The sequence below is a fragment of the Podarcis filfolensis genome (assembly GCF_964270895.1).
Source record: "Podarcis filfolensis genome assembly, chromosome: 9".
Lineage (NCBI taxonomy): Eukaryota > Metazoa > Chordata > Lepidosauria > Squamata > Lacertidae > Podarcis > Podarcis filfolensis.
In genome coordinates, this window is record NC_139610.1 from 35,132,156 (window position 1) to 35,154,696 (window position 22,541).

General features: G+C 45.1%; 2 protein-coding genes across 5 annotated transcripts in view; one reads left to right on the plus strand and one right to left on the minus strand.

Moving 5' to 3' along the window:
- The window catches only part of NPY5R (neuropeptide Y receptor Y5), a 30,320-nt gene extending 27,461 nt beyond the window's left edge, over positions 1-2,859 (minus strand). Inside the window, exon 1 of one of the 2 annotated variants that reach the window (XR_014552164.1) lies at positions 2,753-2,859. The gene's annotated coding sequence lies outside the window, so the exon portion shown is untranslated. The remainder of the gene's footprint in view (positions 1-2,752) is intronic. The other variant, XM_083631268.1, reaches the window with a different exon arrangement.
- On the plus strand, positions 923-20,270 carry NPY1R (neuropeptide Y receptor Y1). Of its 3 annotated transcripts, none has more exons than XM_083631260.1 (3): positions 923-1,538; positions 15,304-16,173; positions 16,295-20,270. In XM_083631260.1, exons 2-3 carry the CDS (start codon positions 15,478-15,480, stop codon positions 16,751-16,753), a joined length of 1,155 nt encoding a protein of 384 aa, XP_083487386.1. In that variant the 5' UTR covers positions 923-1,538; positions 15,304-15,477; the 3' UTR covers positions 16,754-20,270. The 3 variants fall into 3 exon arrangements, with proteins under 3 accessions (XP_083487386.1, XP_083487384.1, XP_083487385.1); XM_083631258.1 differs by lacking the exon at positions 923-1,538 and adding an exon at positions 2,143-3,017 and having other exon boundaries at positions 15,506-16,173; XM_083631259.1 differs by lacking the exon at positions 923-1,538 and adding an exon at positions 2,910-3,017.
- The last annotated feature ends 2,271 nt before the right edge of the window (positions 20,271-22,541 follow it).

The following is a 22,541-nucleotide window of genomic DNA, read 5'->3' on the forward strand; positions in this document are numbered from 1 at the left end:
ACTGGTCAGACCCTAATATGATCCAGCACCAGCTGCCTGCCTCAGGATGGGTCTCAGAAGGAGGTGGGCAGGGGACACAGTCCCTCCTTTTCCTGCTCACTCAGATGCCCTGTACCACGAGGGAGCAGACCTCTCAGGGAGCACAAGCAGAATGGCTGCTGCTGCCACCAGAGCCTATCACAAACTAAATAATTCTGTATGTGGTTTACAAAAATTCATTGACAGTAATCAACACCACCTAATACTTAAGAGTTTTAAATGATATCTACAATGCCGAAATCATAGCGACATACACAATTCAATATATCAAAGTCAAATATTCCAAATAGAAAACTCTTGTCTTTGTAGTTGTCTGCTGTAATAAGAAGTATCCAGGATGTCTGGGCGTGGCAAGAAGCCGGCAAAGCCTGCAATCAAGGTTTTTTCAAAAAAGGCATTCCAAATATTCCTGCAATGAGTCCAAGAGAATAATTCTCGATGTGTATACTTGTTGATGGTGCAATTGCAACAGAACTCTGACAATGAGATTTCAATCTCTGTTTCATGAATCTTGTTCTGGTTGGGCCAAAAAGGAACTATGCAATGACAATTCACTGCTCAACTGTTGCATGGTTCCTTTTTTGGTACATTACTGTCAATGAATTTTTGTAAACCACATACAGAGTTATTTATTCTGTGATATACTTCTCTGTATTCCTTGGAAAGTGGTGCTGAGCCACCATTTAGCCTCAGAGGCTAACTAGAAAGGCCATCAAAACACAAGGACCTCATTAGGTTCCCCTCTGCTGCCCTATGCAATGAGCCGCTGGATGTCGCTTCTGTTCCAGTCTGTTCCATGGCTTTTGAATTCCAGGAAAGCACAGGGAGAGTGCACTTCTGCTTTTGGTTTCTCACAGGCATCTGGTTGGCTGCTGTAAGAACAGGATGCTGGCCTAGGTGGGCCACTGGCCTGATCCAGCAGGCGTTTCATATGTTTTGTGGCTGCACTTGCTGTGTCTCCTGGCCCCACCCTGGGTGGGTCTTGAACTCTTGTCCAATGTGTCTGCTGGCATGTGGGTCTGCCCAGGGAGCTATATAGATGCTATGTCATGTGGACTCTCTTTCTTCCCTTGTGTGTGTTTGCTGAAAAACAGTAGTTGTAAGTGTGGCGTTCGTATGGAGCCCCTGGTCGTCTCATGGACTATTGACCTCTACACCACTAATCCGCTGCCACCAACCAGGTCCTCCCCGGTAAATCACTTAGTCTCAGTCAGGTTCTTAAGTTAACAAATAAGAGTGTAATTTATTGCAAACACAAATAAACTTTAACTGCATTGAAAACAGTGTTACTCTTTACCTTCTTGGTCTTATTTTATGCTGTCTCTAACTCTTCTACCTCCCCTCACACAAGAGCCAACTGCACTAACTGTCTCTCTAATTCCAACTGTCTGCCAACTGCTTTCCCAACTGCCTTTCCCAACCAAGCAAGCAAGCAACCAACCAACCAACTAACTAAAACCAACCAACCCAAACCTCGGGCTAAGCCCTTTTATAAACAGGTAGGCTCCACCTCTGGCTTTTCTATTGGTCTACCTATTAACTCTTTCTCTCCCCCTGTACAGACATTTTAAAAAGAACAGGCAAATGCCACAGTAAGAAACACACGTGGACTCAAAGCCCTGCCTGAGAGCATGCCTGGGGACTGGTGGTAATGGGGCGGTTAGTAGCTGCATCATCATGGCTTAACAGAGTAGGGGGTTCCAGGTCGTCATTTTGTGGCGGTGATGGGGTGCAATGGGTGTGTCCCAATTGTGCTGAGTTCATTGGCTGCCTCTGTGGGGGGGGGGGGGTGGCATCGCTGGGCCCAGCACAGCTTTGGATTGGTAGGATGCAGTTGGGAATTTCCAGAGATGCCAGGAGACTGTGTCTGTCATTTCCCCAGACACATCACTTTTGTATTTTATGCTAATTTCTCCCTGCCATCCTGGGCCGGGCACACATTGGATGTGGCACCCTGTTCTGCCAGCATAGCAATGGCATATCTCCAGTTCTGGACTAATGTACAGTGGTACCTCGGGTTACATATGCTTCAGGTTACATACACTTCAGGTTACAGACTCCGCTAACCCAGAAATAGTGCTTCATGTTAAGAACTTTGTTTCAGGATGAGAACAGAAATCGTGCTCCGGCTGCGCGGCAGCAACAGGAGGCCCCATTAGCTAAAGTGGTGCTTCAGGTTAAGAACAGTTTCAGGTTAAGAACGGACCTCCGGAACGAATGAAGTACTTAACCCGAGGTACCACTGTATTGCTCTGTTAGTTGATTTCAGAAGTGATAGCTCATCTTCTTTGTGTTTTCCATTTAACTAATAGATTTTTTTATACACACACAAGCACACACACACACAAAACGTTTGGGCCTCTCCATCAGTCGAATTTTCTCATTCGAAAAAGCCGAGGGTTTTGTTTTTGTTTTTGTTTTTTTTGGTGGGGTGGGGGTTGCATATGAAATCACATCCCAGCCGCTACTCCCGCTAATGATCGTTTTACATAACCCCATGCCCAGAGAAGGGTTCGGCACCGACGGGCTTCGGCCACGAGGTGGCGGAGGCTCGCAAACCACCACGCCGACAAAAATCCGGATTGCAGAAGCATTTCAGAAACTGTCTCCCACACCCGAGAGCTCTTCCCAGCCCCTTTCCTCCCCGCTCCCCCTCCTTCCCTGCAGTTTCCATACTTAATTACATTTATTTCGGAATTACTAGGCAACCCACCTCCAGATGTGCAGCTTAAAGGTGAGGCGCGTGTGCTGGGATCTTCACATCCCGCACCGCACACCGTCATGTGATAGTGGGAGAATAAGGTGGAGTTCAGCTTTAAGGGGGACGCCTCCTGCTCCGCTCACCCAATCTTCGGGATCCGTGGTGGGCAAATGCCAGCGGGTCTGTCCTTCTTTTGCCTTTCGCTTCCCAAGTCAACCGTCTCTTATCCTCTCGCTTCAGCACTTAGGATGGTGCTTGGAAGAAAGGAAGAATGCAGGTGAGACACTCTTTTGTGGCTGTTATTATCCTTTTTTTAAAAAAAGCCAGAGGATCTCTCCCCACCCCCTAAAGGCGTTTACCTGATCCCATTTGCACATTGGACGGAATGACCGTGCCCGCGAAACGAGCGATCTCCCCAATCTGACACGTGCTAGACCCGGGCTTCGCAGTAATGGGAAGAGAACCGCTTCGAGCGTAGTTGTCGAGGCGATCCGAGGCAGCGCCGTCGGACGCGCCTGTTGGGCATCTTGTAAGGGGCGCATCTCAAGCCACCAAAACTTCCGAAAAGATCGGAGAGAGAGGGAGGGAGAGGGAGAGAAGGAGGGGAGAAGGGGGCTTTTTCTTTTTTGCTGGAAGAGAGAGGAAAGAAGCTGTGAGTAGAGCCGAAGGCTGTTCTGTAGGTCTTCAAGCCAGCCGATGCCGAAAAACTGGGGAGAATCTGTCAGTAACGGCGAAGGGCGAAAGGGCGGGCAGAGGCGCGGAGCGCTTAGCAGAAGGACCTAGGCGCGCGATCTCTGGCCCCTTTCATCCGCACGCCTGGCTCTCCCAGCCAGGAGGAATGTAAACATAGGGAAGAAGCTGGTATACAGGGAGGAAAGGAGGGGAATTGTAGGGGGTTGGGGTCCCCCAGCCCATTGCAAAGCAGGAATCGCAACTAAAGCATCCACGACAGATGGCCGTCCAGCTTCTGCTGGAAGTGAGAGTCTTTTCGGGTTAGGGTAACCCGCTGAAGGGAAGTGGGACCGCTCTTTCCGTCGAAAGGGACAACAGTGGGAAGCCTGTGTAGTCCTTCAGATGTGGTGGGGCTCCGCCTGCTCTCCTCGCCGGCCAGCATCCCCAGTGGTCAGGGGTGATGGGCGTTGGAGACATTTGGAGGTTCCCCGTCCTTCTCCAAGCCTTTATTTTCTAGAAAGTATACGGAAGGGGTAGTAAATACCCCGCTGAACCTTGACCCTTAGGAATCTTCGGCAGACGCAGCAGCTATAGCTGCAGGGAGTCGCCTGTAGTTAATGTTTAGGGCAGATCCGGACTGGAGGGTCCGATTGGAGAGACGCGGTGGGATGAGACGGGGTGGGTGTCAAGTTACAGCCGATCGGCTCAGGAGCGCACGAGGTCTCCAGGAGACCGGGGGGGCGGGGAGGACAGTATTGTGGGTAATGATGTATTAGAAAGGAAGGCGATCGTGGCAAATAAATGACCCCCGTTTTTCCAAAACCAAGACACAGAGGAGGCTCAGGTCTCCTCCGCAGAAAAAGCGCAGATGGAATTAGAGCAGATGAAACGAACTAGCCACGTCTCCTCAATTCCCACGAGGGGGTCCGTCGTTGGTGGAGGGTTCTCCCCATGTTAAGTGGGGGCTTTTGTTGCATGAAAGCAAAGAGGCTCAAACAATGGAAGACAATTGGAGGAAGACGGCCTGACGTCTGCTGCACTCTACAGACTGGTCGTGAGGATGAATCGGATTGAAGCCGGTTTAGGTCCCACTTCCTTAACCTCCCTTGGTTGCGTCCACACACAGACAGGCGGATCCTATCCCCCTCCTCCCTCCTCTAAGGGTGCTGTTTTAGCTTCCCAGGATTCAGGAGCCATGCAAGGCGTGGGAGAGGGGGTTGGGGGAGATGCTGACAATGTGGGAGCTTCTTAAGGGCTGAAGAGGAAAATTGGAAGTCTTGCATTCCCTGCCTCCCCTCAACACACACACACACACACACACACACACACACACACACACACAGCGTTCTGGCCGATGCACTTGACTATGTCTAGTCTCATCCTCTGTATATTTTTCCCCATTGAGTTCAATGAGCATATTCCCATGGAAGGGTACATCGTTTGCAACCTGACATCTCATTCTCAACGTGTGAAGGCAGACAACTTAATAATAATAATAATAGGCCTCTCCCAACAACAATAGTATAAATGTATTCAGAAGATTTCAACAGAGATTTTTTCTAAGTGTTTTAAGAGTAGGGAGTTGGGTGTGCGTGTTTGTTTGGAATCAAGTCTCACTGAGTCAAAAAGTTTGCCATGCATAGAAGCCAGTTCCTCAGCTCCCCATCCTACGTCCTTTGGCTTAACTGGTTTCTGGATCGGGCTATATTGGGGTCCGTGTAAGTTTTCTGTCTACACCTCCTGCTTTTTGCCCTTTTAATGAAGCAGAAAGGGTTGCAGTTTGGTCAGTGACTGTGATCCTCTGGAGCTATGTTTTGACATTGGAGCCAACTCCTAGGGGCCAAGGTCCCTTCTCCCCCTCATAAAATATTTGAGCCCCTCCATCCCCATCAATGGACATTGCCATTCAAATGGTGTGCATGTGTGCATCTTGTGATCGATTATGCCCCCCAATATTGTATTCAAGTTGGCACCCCTGTGTTCTGATGTGAGGATTTGCCTGTGTCTGGGTCAGAAAGGTTTATCAAGATTCCCTTTCAGGAATAGGCTCTTGCCTGGCAGTCCAGCCTTTGCTCAGGGCAATCAACTTTGGAAAGTTTTGATAGATGGGAAAGAAGGCAGGGTGTGAATATTAAACACGAGCGTGATCTTAACCATGCCTTTCCTTACTTAACAGTGCAATCCTGTTCTACTGGGAGCAATTGGGTTCAATGAGGCTAACTCTCAGTTAAGTGGTACAGGAATGCATTCCAAAGAGGCAGTTCCATTCCCTCTTATCTGACAGCAAGCCCCACTGAAGTAAAAGAGGATTGCACCGTTGTTGTTGTTGCACTATTAGTGTGTTTAGGGTGGCACCTATGCAGCCTGATACCAAAGTTTAAGTTTTTCCTGAATTCCTGGCACCAGCAGTATTAGAATTTAACAAAGGCTTGGGGGTGTTAGAAGCAGGAAATAGCCAGATTCTGTTTGTGCATTAGGCCTAACCCCTGTGATTAGGCTGTGTGCTAGACAATGCTAATCCAAGGGAATCAACATAAATTAAGTGTAAATTAAGTCAGACGGATCCCCTTTGAGATGGCAGCCTGGGGGTAATATAGCACAACACAGGATCAAAGCGAGTGGGACGTCTCCTCTGCCTGTGTTGCAAAAAGCCAGGGAGAGAATAGAGAGTTAGGAGTAATGTGGGCCGAAGCTTCGTGCAGAGTGTTGTAGAGTTATTCAACAGAATTAGTAAGCAGTGGGCTGGAGAGAGAGGCAGAGAAATGGCAGGTGTCTGTTTAAATCCAATGCTGCTGCCCTCCAGCTTGGACTCAGGTTGTATATATGTGTAAATGAACTACATTCTTCGCTGTGCCTCATTTCTAAAGGAAACACAGGTCCTGTGTAAGCGCTCGGTCCCCTGGAATCTTGCACTGCTGTGGAGATTGGGGTCATGTGTAACAGTATGTAAGGCTGCAAAACTAATCATACTTAGCTAGGAAGTAACTTACTCCATGGGTCCTAGAAGGAGGATAGTTTTCCAATGAAAGAGATCTTAACTGATTAATCATGGGCTTTTTCACACCAGTTTACTGTGTGTTTGCAGCTGTTTGCATTCGCATTTAATTTGTGTTGTCCACATGATGTTACCCTTGAACAATGCCCATCTTAATGCTTCTGCTTGTAAATTCAGGTTCACCTGATACTGGAATAATGCAAATTCCCTTCCAAACCACTCCACTCGGGATCATGTATTATTATTTGTTTTTGTGATTTTGGTTGATTGGAGCAATTGCCACTTTCTGCTCCTCCCCTTCCCATACCCAGTACTTCTTCATTGCTTTCATTTCTTTTGTGGTCATTCTTGTAACTGTTTCCAGTGTGCTCCGCAAAGGCTGTTTTCCTTTCTTTCTTTTGCACAAAATCAGAAAACGGAATGAACGAATTTGCTTTTGCACACTTCTTGGGTGGGGTGGTGAAATGTTTATTAAAAACAAGGCTCATGCATCTACCTGCACACATGCCCTGACAGTACTTAACTGGCATAATAGTATCAACCAATTGGAAGACAGGGACAAGCACAGAACAGCTACAGGCATGAACAGGAAGAACTGAAGCTGCACCTCATATACAAATTCAGGTAGGTGCAGGTGTGGGCAGCCCCCATCTAATTCAAATAGAGGGGAAGTGTATTAGCAGCTAAATAATGTGCAAACCTGGAAAAGCCCAAAATGAAGTTTAATTGATTGATTATTCAATATGCATAAAGGAGAGAAAAAAATAAGGGAATAATATGCCCTATTCATTTTTAGATGATGATACATGTATTGTTGCAGCAAGCATCACTGAGAAGACGCATTCCCTCTTCTCTGTCACACAGAAGGGAATACCTCTTCTAATATATAGATGCTTCATATTTACTAATTTACTAATATACTAATTTGCTAATAAAAACAGCAGATGACAAGCACCATCTTAGACAGGGAAGGGGAATCTGTGTTCCTGCAGATTTTTGTGGATTCTGGCTCCAACACCCATCCCTGAGCATAGGGCCACTGGCCCTTCAGATATTGCTAGATGACAACTCTAAACCATCTCAGCCAGCATGTCCAATGCTCAGGGATGGGTGTTGGAGCCAGAATCCACGAAAATCTGCAGGAACACAGATTCCCCTTCCCTGTCTAAGATGGTGCTTGTCATCTGCTGTTTTATTAGTAAATTCTGTCATCCATTTTATCAATTTTGTTGTGCAAATTGTTGTTGTTGTTGTTAAGAAAACTCTACCTGAACCATATGCGTGTCCTCTGAGCCCCTTCTCTGTTTGCCCTGTCTGAGAAAGCTTTGGAGGGTGGCAGCAGTAGAGAGGGACTTGTCTTTGTTCTTCCCTGACATCCCCAGATCTCCAGACTGTGACACGCTGTCCTAGAACTGACACTGACATATTTTTGGCACCACATTAAGACTTTTCTCTCCACCTAGGCATTTGATGGAATGTTGTTGCTGTTGTTTAGTCGTTTAGTCGTGTCCGACTCTTCGTGACCCCATGGACCAGAGCACGCCAGGCACTCCTGTCTTCCACTGCCTCCCGCAGTTTGGTCAAACTCATGTTGGTAGCTTCAAGAATATGACCCAGCTAAGCCAAGATTTCTATTGCTACCAGTCTAGGTTGCTGATAAAGCCCCCATCCCATTTGGAATATGGTGTTCATTTTATGTTCTGATCAGTTGTTTAACTTTTGGTGGCTTTTGTTTTTACAAATGCATGTTTTAAAACCTGGCTGTAAATTGCAGAGGGGCCATTAGGTGAATAAAAAATTAAATAAATTAACAACAAGATCAAAATTATTATTATTATTATTTAAACCTGATGGTCAGTAAGTTAGGGGAACCTTTTTAGCTGACCAATATATTTTAATGGATTCATCATGCTGATAAAATTCGCTAAACTTGCAGCCCTGTTTCTGATTAAACATGTTTAGGATCACACCACATGTTTCTAAAATGAGGGATGTTGGCACATGAATGCAACTCCACCATCTAGCCTGGAAGCTCTTCCTCTTAGCTCTAGATGCATAGATGAGGTGCCTTTTATACAATACGATACGATAATCTTTATTGTCATTGTCCCATACAGAACAACGAAATTGAAAAAATCTACATCAGACATTCAGAAACCAACAAGCCTGCTATCCCAGCCTGGTTAACCCCCTAAAAACTCTGATACTCCATAATTAAATACAATATACTCCCACAGAGACTACCTTACACTGTGTTTAAAACCAAAATCACATTTGGATAAAAACTGTTTCTCAGGCGGCTAGTCTTTATAACCCTGTGCCTTCTTCCAGAAGGCAGAAGCTGAAAGAGATAATTTCCGGGGTGCGTACTATCCTGCACTATCTCGGCAGCTTTCTTATGCATAGCTGTCAACTTCCCCCTTTTCTTGCGAGGAATCCTATTCGGAATAAGAGAATTTCCCTTTAAAAAAGGGAAACGTTGACAGCTATGTTCTTATGACACCTGGAGCGTAGATTTGATCCAAGGTGGGAAGAGTGCACCCAATTATTCTCTCTGCAGTCTTTACAACCCTGGACAGCATTGTTTTTTCCCCTGACTGTGCAGCTCCCAAACCACACACACAGACCATAAGTTAATACACTCTCAACAGTACAATGGTAGAATGCCATCAACAGGTCCTTTGAGAGATTATTTTTCCGGAGCATTCTCAGAAAATATAACCTCTGCTGTGCTCTCTTCATCAGGTCTTTACAGTTTCCCCCCCAGGTTAGGTCTTCTTTTAAATGGAGAAGCTCACCTTTTCTCCATGCTGAGAGGCTCTGCTTTCTAGTCCAAGTCTAAGTCCTGTTATTGAAACCTTGCTTGGGCGCTTGGTTCATCCGCTAACCCAGAAATAGTGCTTCAGGTTAAGAACTTTGCTTCAGGATAAGAACAGAAATCGTGCTCTGGTGGCGCGGCAGCAGCAGCAGGCCCCATTAGCTTAAAGTGGTGTTTCGGGTTAAGAACAGTTTCAGGTTAAGAACGGATCTCCAGAACAAATTAAGTACTTAACCTGAGGTACCACTGTATAGGGAAGGGTTTTTTTTTTAATGTTTTATGTTTTATTAGGTTTTTATATATGTTGGAAGCTGCTCAGAGTGGCTGGGGCAACCCAGTTAGATGTGTGGGGTATAAATAGTAAAATTATCATTATGGAGTGAGACGTCTCTATTTTCAACAGAGAAATGTTGGGAGGGCATGCAGTGGATGCTGGTGAATGATAACCTCACTGGTTGAAATGCCATGTCTTCTTCTACCACACTTCCACTATTGTAGCTTTCATGTTTGTCATCTATGTTGCATTTGCTGACCACGAGAAATGAAGCTAGTTTGTTTATCAGAACTCGGAGGAAGGTAAAAGGGCAGCCAGCAAGCTCCAAAGACCGTTGAAGCTGGTTTGGGCTTAAGCTGGTGGGGAAGCTCAGGCTTAGGGGCTGAATGTAGGCCTCCCTATCTAATCCTCAGGACTCTTCCCTCCCCTCCGTAAGCCTCAGAACCTCACCAGTTTTGCTCCGTTCTCTCACAAGTACTTTTGCCTGGCTGAAATGTGCCTTCCTTGAAAGTTGATAGGGCCTGAATGGAAGTGTGTGTGTGTGTGTGTGTGTGTGTGTGTGTGAAACTCTGAGTCTTCTAGTATGGCTGGAAGGTATTATTTTATTCCCTTCTTCCTTTCCAGCTGTACAGTGGTACCTCAGGTTACATACGCTTCAGGTTACAGACTCCGCTAACCCAGAAATAGTACCTCGGGTTAAGAACTTTGCTTCAGGATGAGAACAGAAATCATGCTCTGGTGGCGGCGTGGCAGCAGCGGGAGGCCCCATTAGCTAAAGTGGTGCTTCAGGTTAAGAACAGTTTCAGGTTAAGAACGGACCTCTGGAACGAATTAAGTACTTAACCCGAGGTACCACTGTATTTGCTTCTCACCCCACTGGACAGCAGTCAGGTTTCTGTTAGCACCAGCTCCCCTTTTAAGCACAGGCAAGGGGCTGAGGAGGAGAGGCTGTGGGCCAGGTTGGAGGAACCCACAGGCCACCTCTGGCCCACGAGCTAAAAGGTTCCCCATCTGTGATATAAGCCAATGAAAAGTAGGTGCTCTTATGGATCAAGGCTGTGGGCTGCCTTGGTAAACTCAGCCTTCAGCTCAAGCCTTTCCATTTAAGGGGAAACTTAAGTTGCATGAAGAGGTTTCAGAAGAGGGGGGAAATACCCCACAAGGCTTTGCGGTCTATTGATTGCATCAAATGTGGGTCAATTAATTGCTGGTTTAAGTTTCCATTGATTCCGTCTTTCTATCCTGCCTCTTCATAAATGGCAAGAGATTGCTCTGTTGTGTGTGTATTTGAGTTCCGTGGATAAATATTGATTTGCTCTTTCCCTCAAATCCTCTTTAATTTTGAATCCTTTTCGTTTTGTTCCTGTCTCCTCAGTGGCTGCCCTATCCCTGCTAGACAGCAGTTCTGCCAGAGATGAAAGCAACCAGGATACCTTATTTGTGCTCGCCCCCCTACTGTTCTTCCAGGGGCCAGCTGGAATATTAACTAGGGAAGGAGACTGCTTTCAAGAACCATTGGAGTAACTCTGCTCCAATGCACTGAGCGCTTGTCCCTTGGTAGCTGAAAAGAGCATAGCCAAAAGGATTAAATTTTTTTAAGTGGGAGTAAAGGGGAGTAAAGAAAAAGAAGAGGTTCAGAGGAGGTCACAACACAAAATATATATATGGTGGAGGTTGACCCATTAGGATGAATGGGGCACCAGCCTCACTCTGCCCTCAGTCAGTCCCCACCTGCCTGCATGCTTACATACTTAGAAGCACTCCAGGGGGTAGCACTGACTGTCAGAATCCTGCCCCTTGTAGCACTCAGCAGGGAGGAGGATGGGAACAAAACTAACATCATCAGGCTCTGCCTATTGGTCTCCTTGCCTTCTGTCCCAATGGGCACCAGTCACCACTGACTAGATCAGTGCCAAACTCAATGGCAAGTTAAATGTGTCTCTCTCTGAAGCTGTGCTTGGAATTCTCCACTTTAAAAGTGTGTGGGGCATGATCCAGCTCAGAAACACAATATGGTTTTGTTTTGTTTTTTGTTTTAAAGGTAGCGGGGGTGGGGTGGGGGCTTGGTAGGGAAAAGGTTCAGAAAGAAAGGGTTAACTCTCCCCTCCCCCTCAGGCTGTGATCCCAGTCAAGATTGTGGGTGGCTTAGGGAGGCTGGTTTGTGGGGGGGGGGGGGGAGAGAATCCAAAGCACAAAGCACAGGATTTGTGCTGTGGTGGTTCGTGAGGTGGATGGAGAATGTAGCATCCTCTCACCACTGTGTAGGGGCCTGACAAGGTGGCAGCAAGCTCCAAGGAGATCTGGGGGGCGGGGTGTGTGTGTGACAGCCACTCAGGTGCTTATCACAGCTAATTAGATCCTTGAGCTGAAAGTATAGCTCCATTATATCTGTCTGTCTATCTCTCTCTCTCTATCTATCTATCATCTATCTATATCTCAGGCATTTACAACTAGTGACCCACCAATCCAAATGCAGTCCTCAGTCTATTTATTGCATCGTGCCCTTCTGTCTTTGAGATCTCAGGCAGGCAGGCAGGCAGAAAGGAGGCAAACCCATAAGGTTTACCACACCTCTAGTGGACCATCATATATATCTACTACCCTGTGTTCAGCTGGGTCGGTCACAAGTCATTTTAACCCCTCTCCTTAGAGTCACTTTAAAATGTTTTCAGTTTTGTATGTGCATGGAATTTATTCTGAACCGTGCTGCTCCACTGACATTTGCTGTACGTTACAATATAAAGAACAGGAACAAATTTAAAAACAAAAGAAACCTGTAGCAACATCTATTGGAATGAAATACTTAGCAATTAACTTCAATCATCTGAACCTATATCTGTACGCAGAATTCTAGGCGCTTGTCATTTTAACCCTGCATGTCAAACTTCATGCTTTTGCAATGTGACTGAAGAACCAAGGAATACATCTTGATCATGGTCTTTGAATTCTGGGGACATTAGGACAAAGGTAGGCAATGTGGTGACCCAATGTTGGACTACAACTTCCATCAGCCCCAGCTGGGATGGTGAATGGTCAGAGGTGATGGGAGTTGTATTCTGTGACAACCTCTGCAGGGCACCACATTGGCTAATCCTGCATTAGGATGATATTGAAGGGCAAGGAGTCTTCACCTTTGAGAGAACTTTCATGAGCTCTCAGCCTGACTGGTGGCTGGAAATTTTTCAGTGGGCTGGCCTCCTCCATTTGATTTCTTTGAGGATTGAGCTTCTCACAGTGACCTGCAATATTATTCCTAATGTGAATGAGATTGATGATTGCTTAGTGTTTCTCTGCTCCATGACCTTTCCAAATGAATAAGTGCTTTGAACTGGCCAAGAATGTGTTATGTGTTGTTTTGTTAGTACTCAAGAAGTACTCGGTTTGATCATTAAACTGTGTTTACTGCTGGAATCTCGTATGCTCTGGGTCTATAGAAAAGTTCCTATATGTGACCGTGCAGTCTGAATTCCAAATTATGGCAGCTAAACCCTTGAACTGAGTGTCAGAAAATAATGCAGATGAATGTATCATGGCATCATTCTTAATCATAACTCATCTGCGGGTTTATGCTGGCACAATGATAGATTTCCTGTTGAGGCTCTCTTATATTAGGCTGCGCTATTGTAACCTTAGACACACTTACTTGGCAGAAAATTGCATTTCAGCTCAGTAGTACTTACTTCTGAGCAGGGTTGTGTCAAGTTTAAGAGGCCCCAGAGCATTACCCAAAAATGTTTATTATTTCAACAGAAAGGACAATGAAAATCGAAACAACACGCTTTTATATTTGCAGACATTCCACCACATAGGCAAGGAGGCAGCCAAAAACGAAACAATCTAACTAAAACGAATATTTTTGCAATAAGCCTTTTTGCATGTGGAATAACTTTCAGTGAAGCGCCTTATGATTTCTTAGTTAGCATATTTGAAGACTTTGTGTTCCAGCAACGCAAGAACACTTATAACACTTATTCACTGGAAGAAACAACACAACATGCACTAGGTGTGTTCTACACATGACATCAAAATTAAATCACTTCCATGATTTTTTTTAAAAAAAGAACCTTTGAAATGAGACATGAGACTAATTTATGATTAGGCCAAATATTTTCTGCAGTCAAGCCTGGTATGGTCTGCCACCAGTGCTCTTTGACGGCTTATGGACACCTGGCCGAATGAAATTTTGATATTAATTGTGGTTATTTCTGTACGTGATATGACCAGTAATTGCATAGTTATTAAGTATATACACAACAGAACAATAATGTCTGGTTTCAGAATTTCTTCACCCTGCTCCTTTTGATTTTGAAATAATTTATGTAAAAGTTGAAATTTAGTATCTAGGGGGTGCTAAACTGCAGCTTACTTAGTTTGTGTGTTAATCCAGCACTGCTTCTGGGTAAACATGCTTAACATTGGGCACTAAAACTAGCAGCATGTGTAGATCTCCCGTGGTTATTGTCTCAAAGTCCTTGGGAACACGCACCCCAGGAACGACTTTCAGCCAGATGCCTGTGAGTCAACCCGATATTGCTTGTTGTCTTTAGGTGCAATGCATTGCAATTAAGCTTTATGCAAAGAGGAATCCTTTCTCTGGGTACAAAGATGTAGGTCTAATTAATATTGTCTCTGTGCAGGGCAGGGGAGCTTTGCATGTGGGCGTTCAGTTGTTGTAGGATTCTAGTGCCCATCAGCATGGCCAATGGTTAGGGATGATAAGAGTTGTACTCCAATGCAATCTGGAGGCACCATAGGTTAGCCATGCCTGCTGTAGGGAATGAGAAGTTGGATCATCTTAAAAAATGATCCTGGTTGTGGGCAAGCCCTCAATACAGCTCCACCCCACCCCCCAGTGTAGGTGGAGTGAGGCCTTCCACGCCAGGGTGGCACCACAATCATCCCAGGCCTCCTTGGCCAATCACTTTGAGAGAGGTGATTGTGTGTGGGGGTGGGGGTGGTATATGAGCGGCAGCGCATCGTGTGCTGTGCACCTGCTTCGCGCTGCCGAACACCCATCCACCCGCCCTTTTATTTTAGGTGTCCTCTGGCCTTGCTTTGGACTTTGGTTGGTCACCTGTCTTGGGACGGGGGCCAGGCAGGAATTTTTCCATTTGGCAGACTGGCATTGGCCACATGGTTTTCACCTACCTCTTAGCAATCGTCACAACTTTGTAAGGTTTGGCGGTTAGGCATTGGCTTATTGATGTGGGAGGGGGGGAGGGCAGGTCAGCCATCGCCTGCCCCTCCATGTCCAAGGGTATTCCTTTAAAGGAATCCGGGGCCTGGATCTTGTCCGAAGTCCACTTGAGGGGCTAGGGCCATGCCAGGCCTCTGGGAACATGGAGGAGAGCTACAGGCGGGTTTCCCCAATGTGGTACCTCTTTCGGTGGTTTACCCTTTCATGACTCCCTGCAAGGTGGGCAGGAGTCAGATATAGTCTATTGCCAATGCCTAAGCCAATACATTTACCGTAATCAATAAAGTTGTGGCCTAAATTTTGCCCATTAAACTTAAACCAAAATTCTGTGTTAGTGTGAATTTATTTCTTATGGGGGGCTGGCTTGGGGCCTTGACACGCAACTGATAACCCTACAGTCCCTTCTGAATATTACCTCAGCAGTGAAAATTCAGGTTTAAACAGCCACTACATAATAGAAAACAATAGCCTATTCCTGGCAGTGAGGAGGAATAAATATTCCCACTGTGATTAAGAAGGTCCCTGGTTTTCCAATAAAGTACAAAACACCTCCCTCCATTTCTGAAAACCCAAGAAAAATCCATGTGCATTATTTTTGCCTTTGCAGGTTGTGCATTATTGATGGCATGAACATTTCTGTGGCAGCTTCTGCTGGGAGCCTGTTCTTTGTGTAAGGAGAACAACATTAACGCCTTGAATGTGCTTCTGAGAAACCGATTGCCATTTCAGACCACTGCTCAGCGTGGGCCCAGATTGTTGTGTGCGTGTGGGGAAACCCAACATGAATTCATCACTTCTTTCCTCGGCAGGAAACTATTCCATTCAGAATGTCTCAAAGCAGGCTTCTGGACTCGTTCACTTTGAAGATGAAGACTGTCACGTGCCTTTGGCGATGGTGTTCACCTTGGCTCTGGCTTACGGGGCCGTCATCCTTCTGGGCATCTCTGGGAACCTGGCCTTGATCATCATCATCTTAAAACAAAAGGAGATGCGCAACGTGACTAACATCCTCATTGTCAACCTTTCCTTTTCGGACCTCCTCATCACCATCATGTGTCTTCCCTTCACCTTTGTCTACACCTTAATGGACCACTGGGTCTTTGGCGAGGCCATGTGCAAGCTGAACCCTTTTGTGCAGTGTGTCTCCATCACAGTCTCGGTTTTCTCTTTGGTCCTCATTGCTATTGAGCGCCACCAGCTGATTATCAACCCTCGTGGCTGGAGGCCAAACAACAGACATGCCTACATAGGGATTGCTGCGATCTGGACTCTAGCGGTGGCTTCATCTTTGCCTTTCCTGGTGTATCACATACTGACCGACGAACCTTTCACCAATCTAACAATAGAGGAATACAAAGGGAAGTACGTGTGCTTGGATTCCTTTCCACTGGAGACAATCAGGCTCTCGTATACCACAGCTCTCTTGGTGATACAGTACTTGGGACCCCTTTGCTTTATATTTATTTGCTACTTAAAGGTAAGAGAGAATCTTGTTTTCGTGATGTGTCTTACCCGTTCTTTGTTTCCTCCAAAGAAATGCCTGTAGGATCCACAGTTTTAGGTTACACAGTTGTTTTTGAATTTTTGTTTTCCCGCAGATATACATGCGCTTAAAAAGGAGGAGCAACATGATGGATAAGATGAGAGACAATAAATACCGATCCACTGAAACGAAAAGGATCAACATCATGCTCATCTCGATTGTGGTGGCCTTTGCGGTGTGCTGGCTCCCTCTGACCGTCTTTAACACAGTCTTTGACTGGAACCATGAAATTCTACCTGTTGCTTCTTGCAGCCACAATTTGCTGTTCCTGATCTGTCACCTCACGGCTATGATCTCTACCTGCGTGAACCCCATCTTTTATGGGTTCCTCAACAAGAACTTCCAGAGGGATTTGCAGGTTTTCTTTCGCTTCTGCGATTTCCACCCTAGGGATGATGACTACGAGACGATAGCCATGTCCACCATGCATACAGACATTTCAAAGACCTCTTTGAAGCAAGCGAGCCCCATTGCATTTAAGAAAATTAGTGACAGTGACGATGAAAGACTATAGCTCCCAAAGCTCCCGCAACAGATGATATAGTTTCAGGGATCAAGCACAATGCTTTAAAGAAGTCAATATCTTCCCCTCTCCCTCACTGAGGAATTTTAAACTGTCACTTTCATTTCTGTGGTTCAACTGCTGCTGGTCCCTACCCCCTTTTTGCTGCTTGTAAAAACCAGAGCAAATCTATCTAATCCCTAATATATAATGAAAGTTGGGTCTATTTCTGCTTGAAGCTCTCATCAAAAGAACATGTTTGAGTCTTTTTCTTTGTGCATTGATACATTTCTGCCTTTAAATTTGTTAACTGTATTTATTTAAAAGAGTATATATTAATTGGGAATGCATACTATTTCCGGGGGGGGAGGTGTTACCCCTTCCTTCCCCAGATTTTATCCTCCCTGCCCAAAGAATACTTGCAGGTATACCTGGAAAGACTGCAGCTCAGTGGTAGAAAATATACTTTTCATTGTAGAAGTTCCCAGGTATCTATCTGTGCCATTTCCAAGTAGGACTACTTCTGCCTGAAATCTTTGAAATCCTCTGCCAGTTAGTATTGAAAATAGTTAGACAGATGGGCCAGCTGTCTCGACTTGATAACTATCTATATTCCTATGTATCTGTTCCCCACACTAAGCAATTAGATAAAAATGGGACCCCCCCCAATATCATTACTGTAGGAATGGGGGAAATAAATGTTTTCAGAGGAATGGTAGTAAATGGGGTAGATTACCATGGGCCCCCTACCCCACATAAGACTCAAGCCTTTAGCATAAACCCACTTCTAAACAGAATCAGGCCATTCTGCTCTGAGCAGCCGTTTTGCAGCAGAATCCTAACCATGTGTTAACTCAGAAGCAAGGATTTCAGCCTTAGTCTTAGAAAATACCTTCCTGTGTCAGAAGCAACAGACTGCCATTGAAGTATTACTCCAAAACCTGCAGATTATACTTAAATTTACACGATTCGCTAACTGCATCTGAGTTATTTAAAGGTGTGTGTAATTCAAAATGAAAAATGAACAGGATTAACAGAACTAAATAGCCAGTCGTGGACCCTGTCCAGCCTAGGATTAGCACTTAAGGCCCCAATGTTAAGCACACATGCAAGGGGAGTAAATCACCCTGGCTAAGCGGCACCTTCCTCTAGGTAAGGATTGTTAGGATTACACATCACACCCTTTAGCATCCATGGGGTGGGATGTGTAATCCTAACTATTATTTTAATATCTATACTGGTGATAGTTGGTTACATGCTTAACACCCTCTCTCGTAAGTCCCTGGGTCTTAAAATTGTGCAGTTCATACACACAGTAACTTTGACAGCAGTATCCACAAATATATTTGACTGAGTTTTGTAAAGAAACTACCTGTACCCGTATATTTTTCCCCACAGGGTAACTAGCAGCTTAAATTTCTGTGTGGGTGTTTAATTGGGAAAATGAGGCAGGGAGCAAGGTTTATCACTCCTGAGCCCAGTCCCACAGCCCTAATTAGAGTCTCCTGACCCCACAGCTGCCATTAAAGTCCTTTTCTTTAAAACAAAAAAACAGAGCAGGAGTTCTGGTCCCAGGTCTCCTAATGCCACATTTAGTTGTATCCCAAGGGCAGCTCAATTTACACAAATGTACACAGGGACAAAGCACACTGAGATGGTAAATTAGGACTTAAGTCCTAATTCTGAGGCGCCACATTTGATTAACTCAGTATGCAGGCTGACTCACGACCTAATAGGCAGTATTAGCCACTGTTATTGTTTCTAAGCATCTCAGGTTATTACATAAAATATGTCCCAGTGACTTGATACCATTCGTAGTCATTAGCCTAATTCGGTAGCATAATTATGCTCATGGTCTGTGACCAGATTTTCATGGTTTAACCGTCTTGAAAGGTAGTGGCAGCAACTGCATCCATTGTGATTTCTGACTGAAAACTAACTTGATTATTTGAGGCTCTTTGTTGTCTGGCAGCTATGGTGCACCATAGCAATCTACACAAGCCAGGGCTGTCTCATTCACATAAAACTGCGGAAATGTTCAGGGCTGTAGCCACAAGGTAGACAGCACCCCATAAAATAAAAAGAGGAAATGGAATGCTTAGGTGTGCTGCTCTGGAAAACCCTCCCCTATCAACCTGTCCTTCAGAAGCATTTCTCTTTTTTTAACCAACAACACCTTGATGAAGGGGTTTCCTTGTCACACATTGGAAATCATATCTACTCTTTTTCTTTTGGCTTTCGATGGCTTTCCCACCCTCCCTCTACAACTGCTGTTGATCCTCTGCTTTTAAAATACGAACAAAGCAATCCTAAAGCTGGCCAAAGGCCTGCTAAGGGACCATTTGAAGTGGTGCAAGTGCTTTTCTGTGGTGATGTACCTTACCCGAGAAGATGCCAAGATCTGTGGGCACAGATACCCACTGGTGTTAAGCGTGAAAGAGGGCAGGTAGAATATGGATAATTTTTTGGGGGGGGGAGGGCTTAGAGCAGAAATCCTCAGACTCTGCAGCCCTACAGCTGTTTTGGAACTACAAAACAATTCCCATCATCCCTGACCACTGGTCCTGTTAGCTAGGCCCAAAACAGCTGGAGGGCCGAGTTTGGGGATGCCTGGCTTAGAGACACAAGATCCAAGGGGCTGTGGATATGGCAGAGCAGTCACCATAAAACCTCACCACCACCAATAAGACTGCAAGGCAAGCTAAATAGACCTTTTATTTGTGGCCATGTAAAGAAAAAAAACACACACATACATCTAGTATTTTATTCCAGTAGCTCCTTAAGAAATAAATTGATATTTTCCTCGCAGTTTGTTTGTCAATGAGAGCCCTTTACTGGGCTAACTGAGAATGAGGGTTGCCCCCCCCCAAGTTATATCCTTATATAACCCTTTTTTGAAGTCACACCCTCATAATAAAAGGTACCGGTAATGCTGCTACATAACTATAAACATATTAGGCTACTTTAGTTAGATTCCAACTGTTCTGCATTGATTTCCCCATAACTGACATATTTTTAGGCCTCCTCAGTGCAAAATGTCTTACGCAGCAGCTTGGCTGGCGTGTGCACCTGTAGCATCACACCCCCCCCCCCAACACTGAAGTGATTGGGCCATCACCACCTCACACAAAACTCAGAGCTTGGTTGGGCTCTTGCAGAGCTTTGGATTGCAGGGTAACAATGTATTGTACAGTCTTGTAGATAACTATATTATATTAGAAGGCTTTCTGGTGTTCAGTATATATAGTTACAGAGTTGGGTTGTGGGATCTGTGTTGACATAAATTTATTGAAGCAAATGGAAAGACACTGTTTTCTTACAGCTGTTAAAATTTCTATATATTGATTGTGCCTGTCAATTCAATAATCACCAAGGGTCCAGGTCAGGCATTCGTTCTTGTTCTTGTTATTATCCATGCAGTGACCAAGGAATTTAGTATAAGTAACGGACAGACTTGTACCAATAATGATGATGAACTTTATATATTATTATAAATTTGCCAAGAATAAATGCCTATGAGATTAAAATACTTAACTTTTCTCCAGTGTCTTGAAAAATCTCAAACTAAATTGTGCCTTGTGCAATATTTTGAACAATGCATTCATACAGTGCAAAAATCATACAGTAGGTCCTTGTACTAACATCAGTCCAGTTATCATTTCATTGTGTTCTCAATACTGTACATAAAATGTAGACCAATGTACATTGCTGATTTGTTCTTTGTGACATTTTGATCAACTCACAAATATTGGCTCTTCATTCTGCAAACAAAGTCATTAATTCTGATAGCCACAGTCAGGGGAAAACTGCTGGTTCCATCCATACATGTCTGTATTTCAAATTTCAAAGAACATTTAGGCTACAAACCAGTCAAATGTGAAGCCCAGTCCCATCCGGGTTTATTCTGATGCAAGAACCACTAATTTCAGGGGGGCTTACTCCCAGTCTGGTGTGCATTTGATTTCAGCCTCAAACCGCCCTGAAGTTTTGTAGATTTCATTAGTTTCGTTAGGTATTTGTTTAGGCTACAATAGGCTATCACAGGACAGTTATAGCATGCCAGGGCTTTTATTTATCATTGCTGTTATGAATTATTGTGTTAGCATCCCAGAGAGAGCCATTAGTATTATGAGTAGAATAGAGCAACTAGCTGTTGCTGGATTTTTGTCTCTGCACTAATAATCTCTTGTTCATTTATCCTCATTTAAAAACCATTTACCTTTCTCAGCTTATTTTGGAGTGCAGCATGCTATGCCTGGAATCCGAAGAAATGTTCACAGTAGCCCAGTGGAATTTTGTGTCTTTCAGCAATTGACACACACATGCCACAAACATGTGTTGCTGCAAAGTGCTTTTGAAATTCCTGTGGGCTTCCAAAGCAATTTGCTGTTACAGCCTACCTTATGCTCACACAGCTAGTTTCACAGTGCGTTGGATCCTGGCTATATTTCTCACAAGCGGCACAATGTTAAAACACTCCCAACAGCAAATCCACTGCACTATATCAGATCCCCCAGAGAGGCACTTTGCAGAATAGGCACTTTCCAGAGCTCCATGGCACTCAAAAGCTGCAGGTACTGAATGGGTCTTAATTTAGGTCCTGCTTGCAAGGCAGAGGGAGGGTTATGTCGTGAGTGGTGATTGCTTGGGAGTAGAGCTGGTGGCACTGTGGGTTAAACCACAGAGCCTAGGGCTTGCTGATCAGAAGGTCGGTGGTTTGAATCCCTGTGACATGGTGAGCTCCCATTGCTCGGTCCCTGCTCCTGCCAACCTGGCAGTTTGAAAGCACATCAAAGTGCAAGTAGATAAATAGGTACCGCTCTGGCAGGAAGGTAAACGGCATTTCCGTGCGCTGCTCTGGTTTGCCAGAAGCGGCTTAGTCATGCTGGCCACATAACCCGGAAGCTGTACGCCGGCTCCCTCGGCCAATAAAGCGAAATGAGCGCTGCAACCCCAGTCGGCCACGACTGGACCTAATGGTCAGGAGTCCCTTTACCTTTAGAGCTGGCCTAAGACATTTTGCCTCCTGAGGTGAAAGACAAGATGGCGCCCTCTCGCATCCCAGGTACCAGACCAAACCAGATTGGTAACTGAATCTTACTTCAACACAGCTGAGGGAACAGCATCCTCCACCACACTTGAGGACACTAGGCTAGTTTCGGTGATCCAGGGCAGGTCAGACAGGTTCACACAGCTCTGTATTTCAACTCACCACCACCATTCATTGCCCCCATTACCCGTCGTCTCACTCTGCTGGGCCTAGTAAAATCCCACCTCTGGGTTCAGTCACTACTTTATAGGAAAGGCAGTGTGGCCATTCTCTCGCTGAACCCATTGGGACAGCGCATTTGACCAATAGTCGTCTCCTAGCTCCCCTTAGCATGCCTGACAGTAGTGGAAATGATATGGGGAGTGTGTTGATTGCTTCTGCTCTTACTGGCGGACTGGGCTAGGGCAGAATCTGTTTGGGTGGTTCAGTCCAGAACAGAAACTGCATTTCCTTCCTCTGCCATCCCCGGCATCTTAGTGGCATATTTATGCTTCGATTCAGATTTAGTGCTAAATCAGCCATGGCATAAAATAAAATAAAATGCTGTCTTTGATGTATTTGGAGTAGTTTCTTAATCAGAGTGAGGAAATGTGTTCAGTCCCTAGGCCTTGGTATGTTTGGAAACATTACAAGTAACATCAGACAAAATTGGCGTAGAGAACCTGAACTTAACCCTGAATCTCATATTTCATTGAGCCTTGTTGTTATGAGCTGCACTATTACATCATACTCTTACGAGTTAACATATTC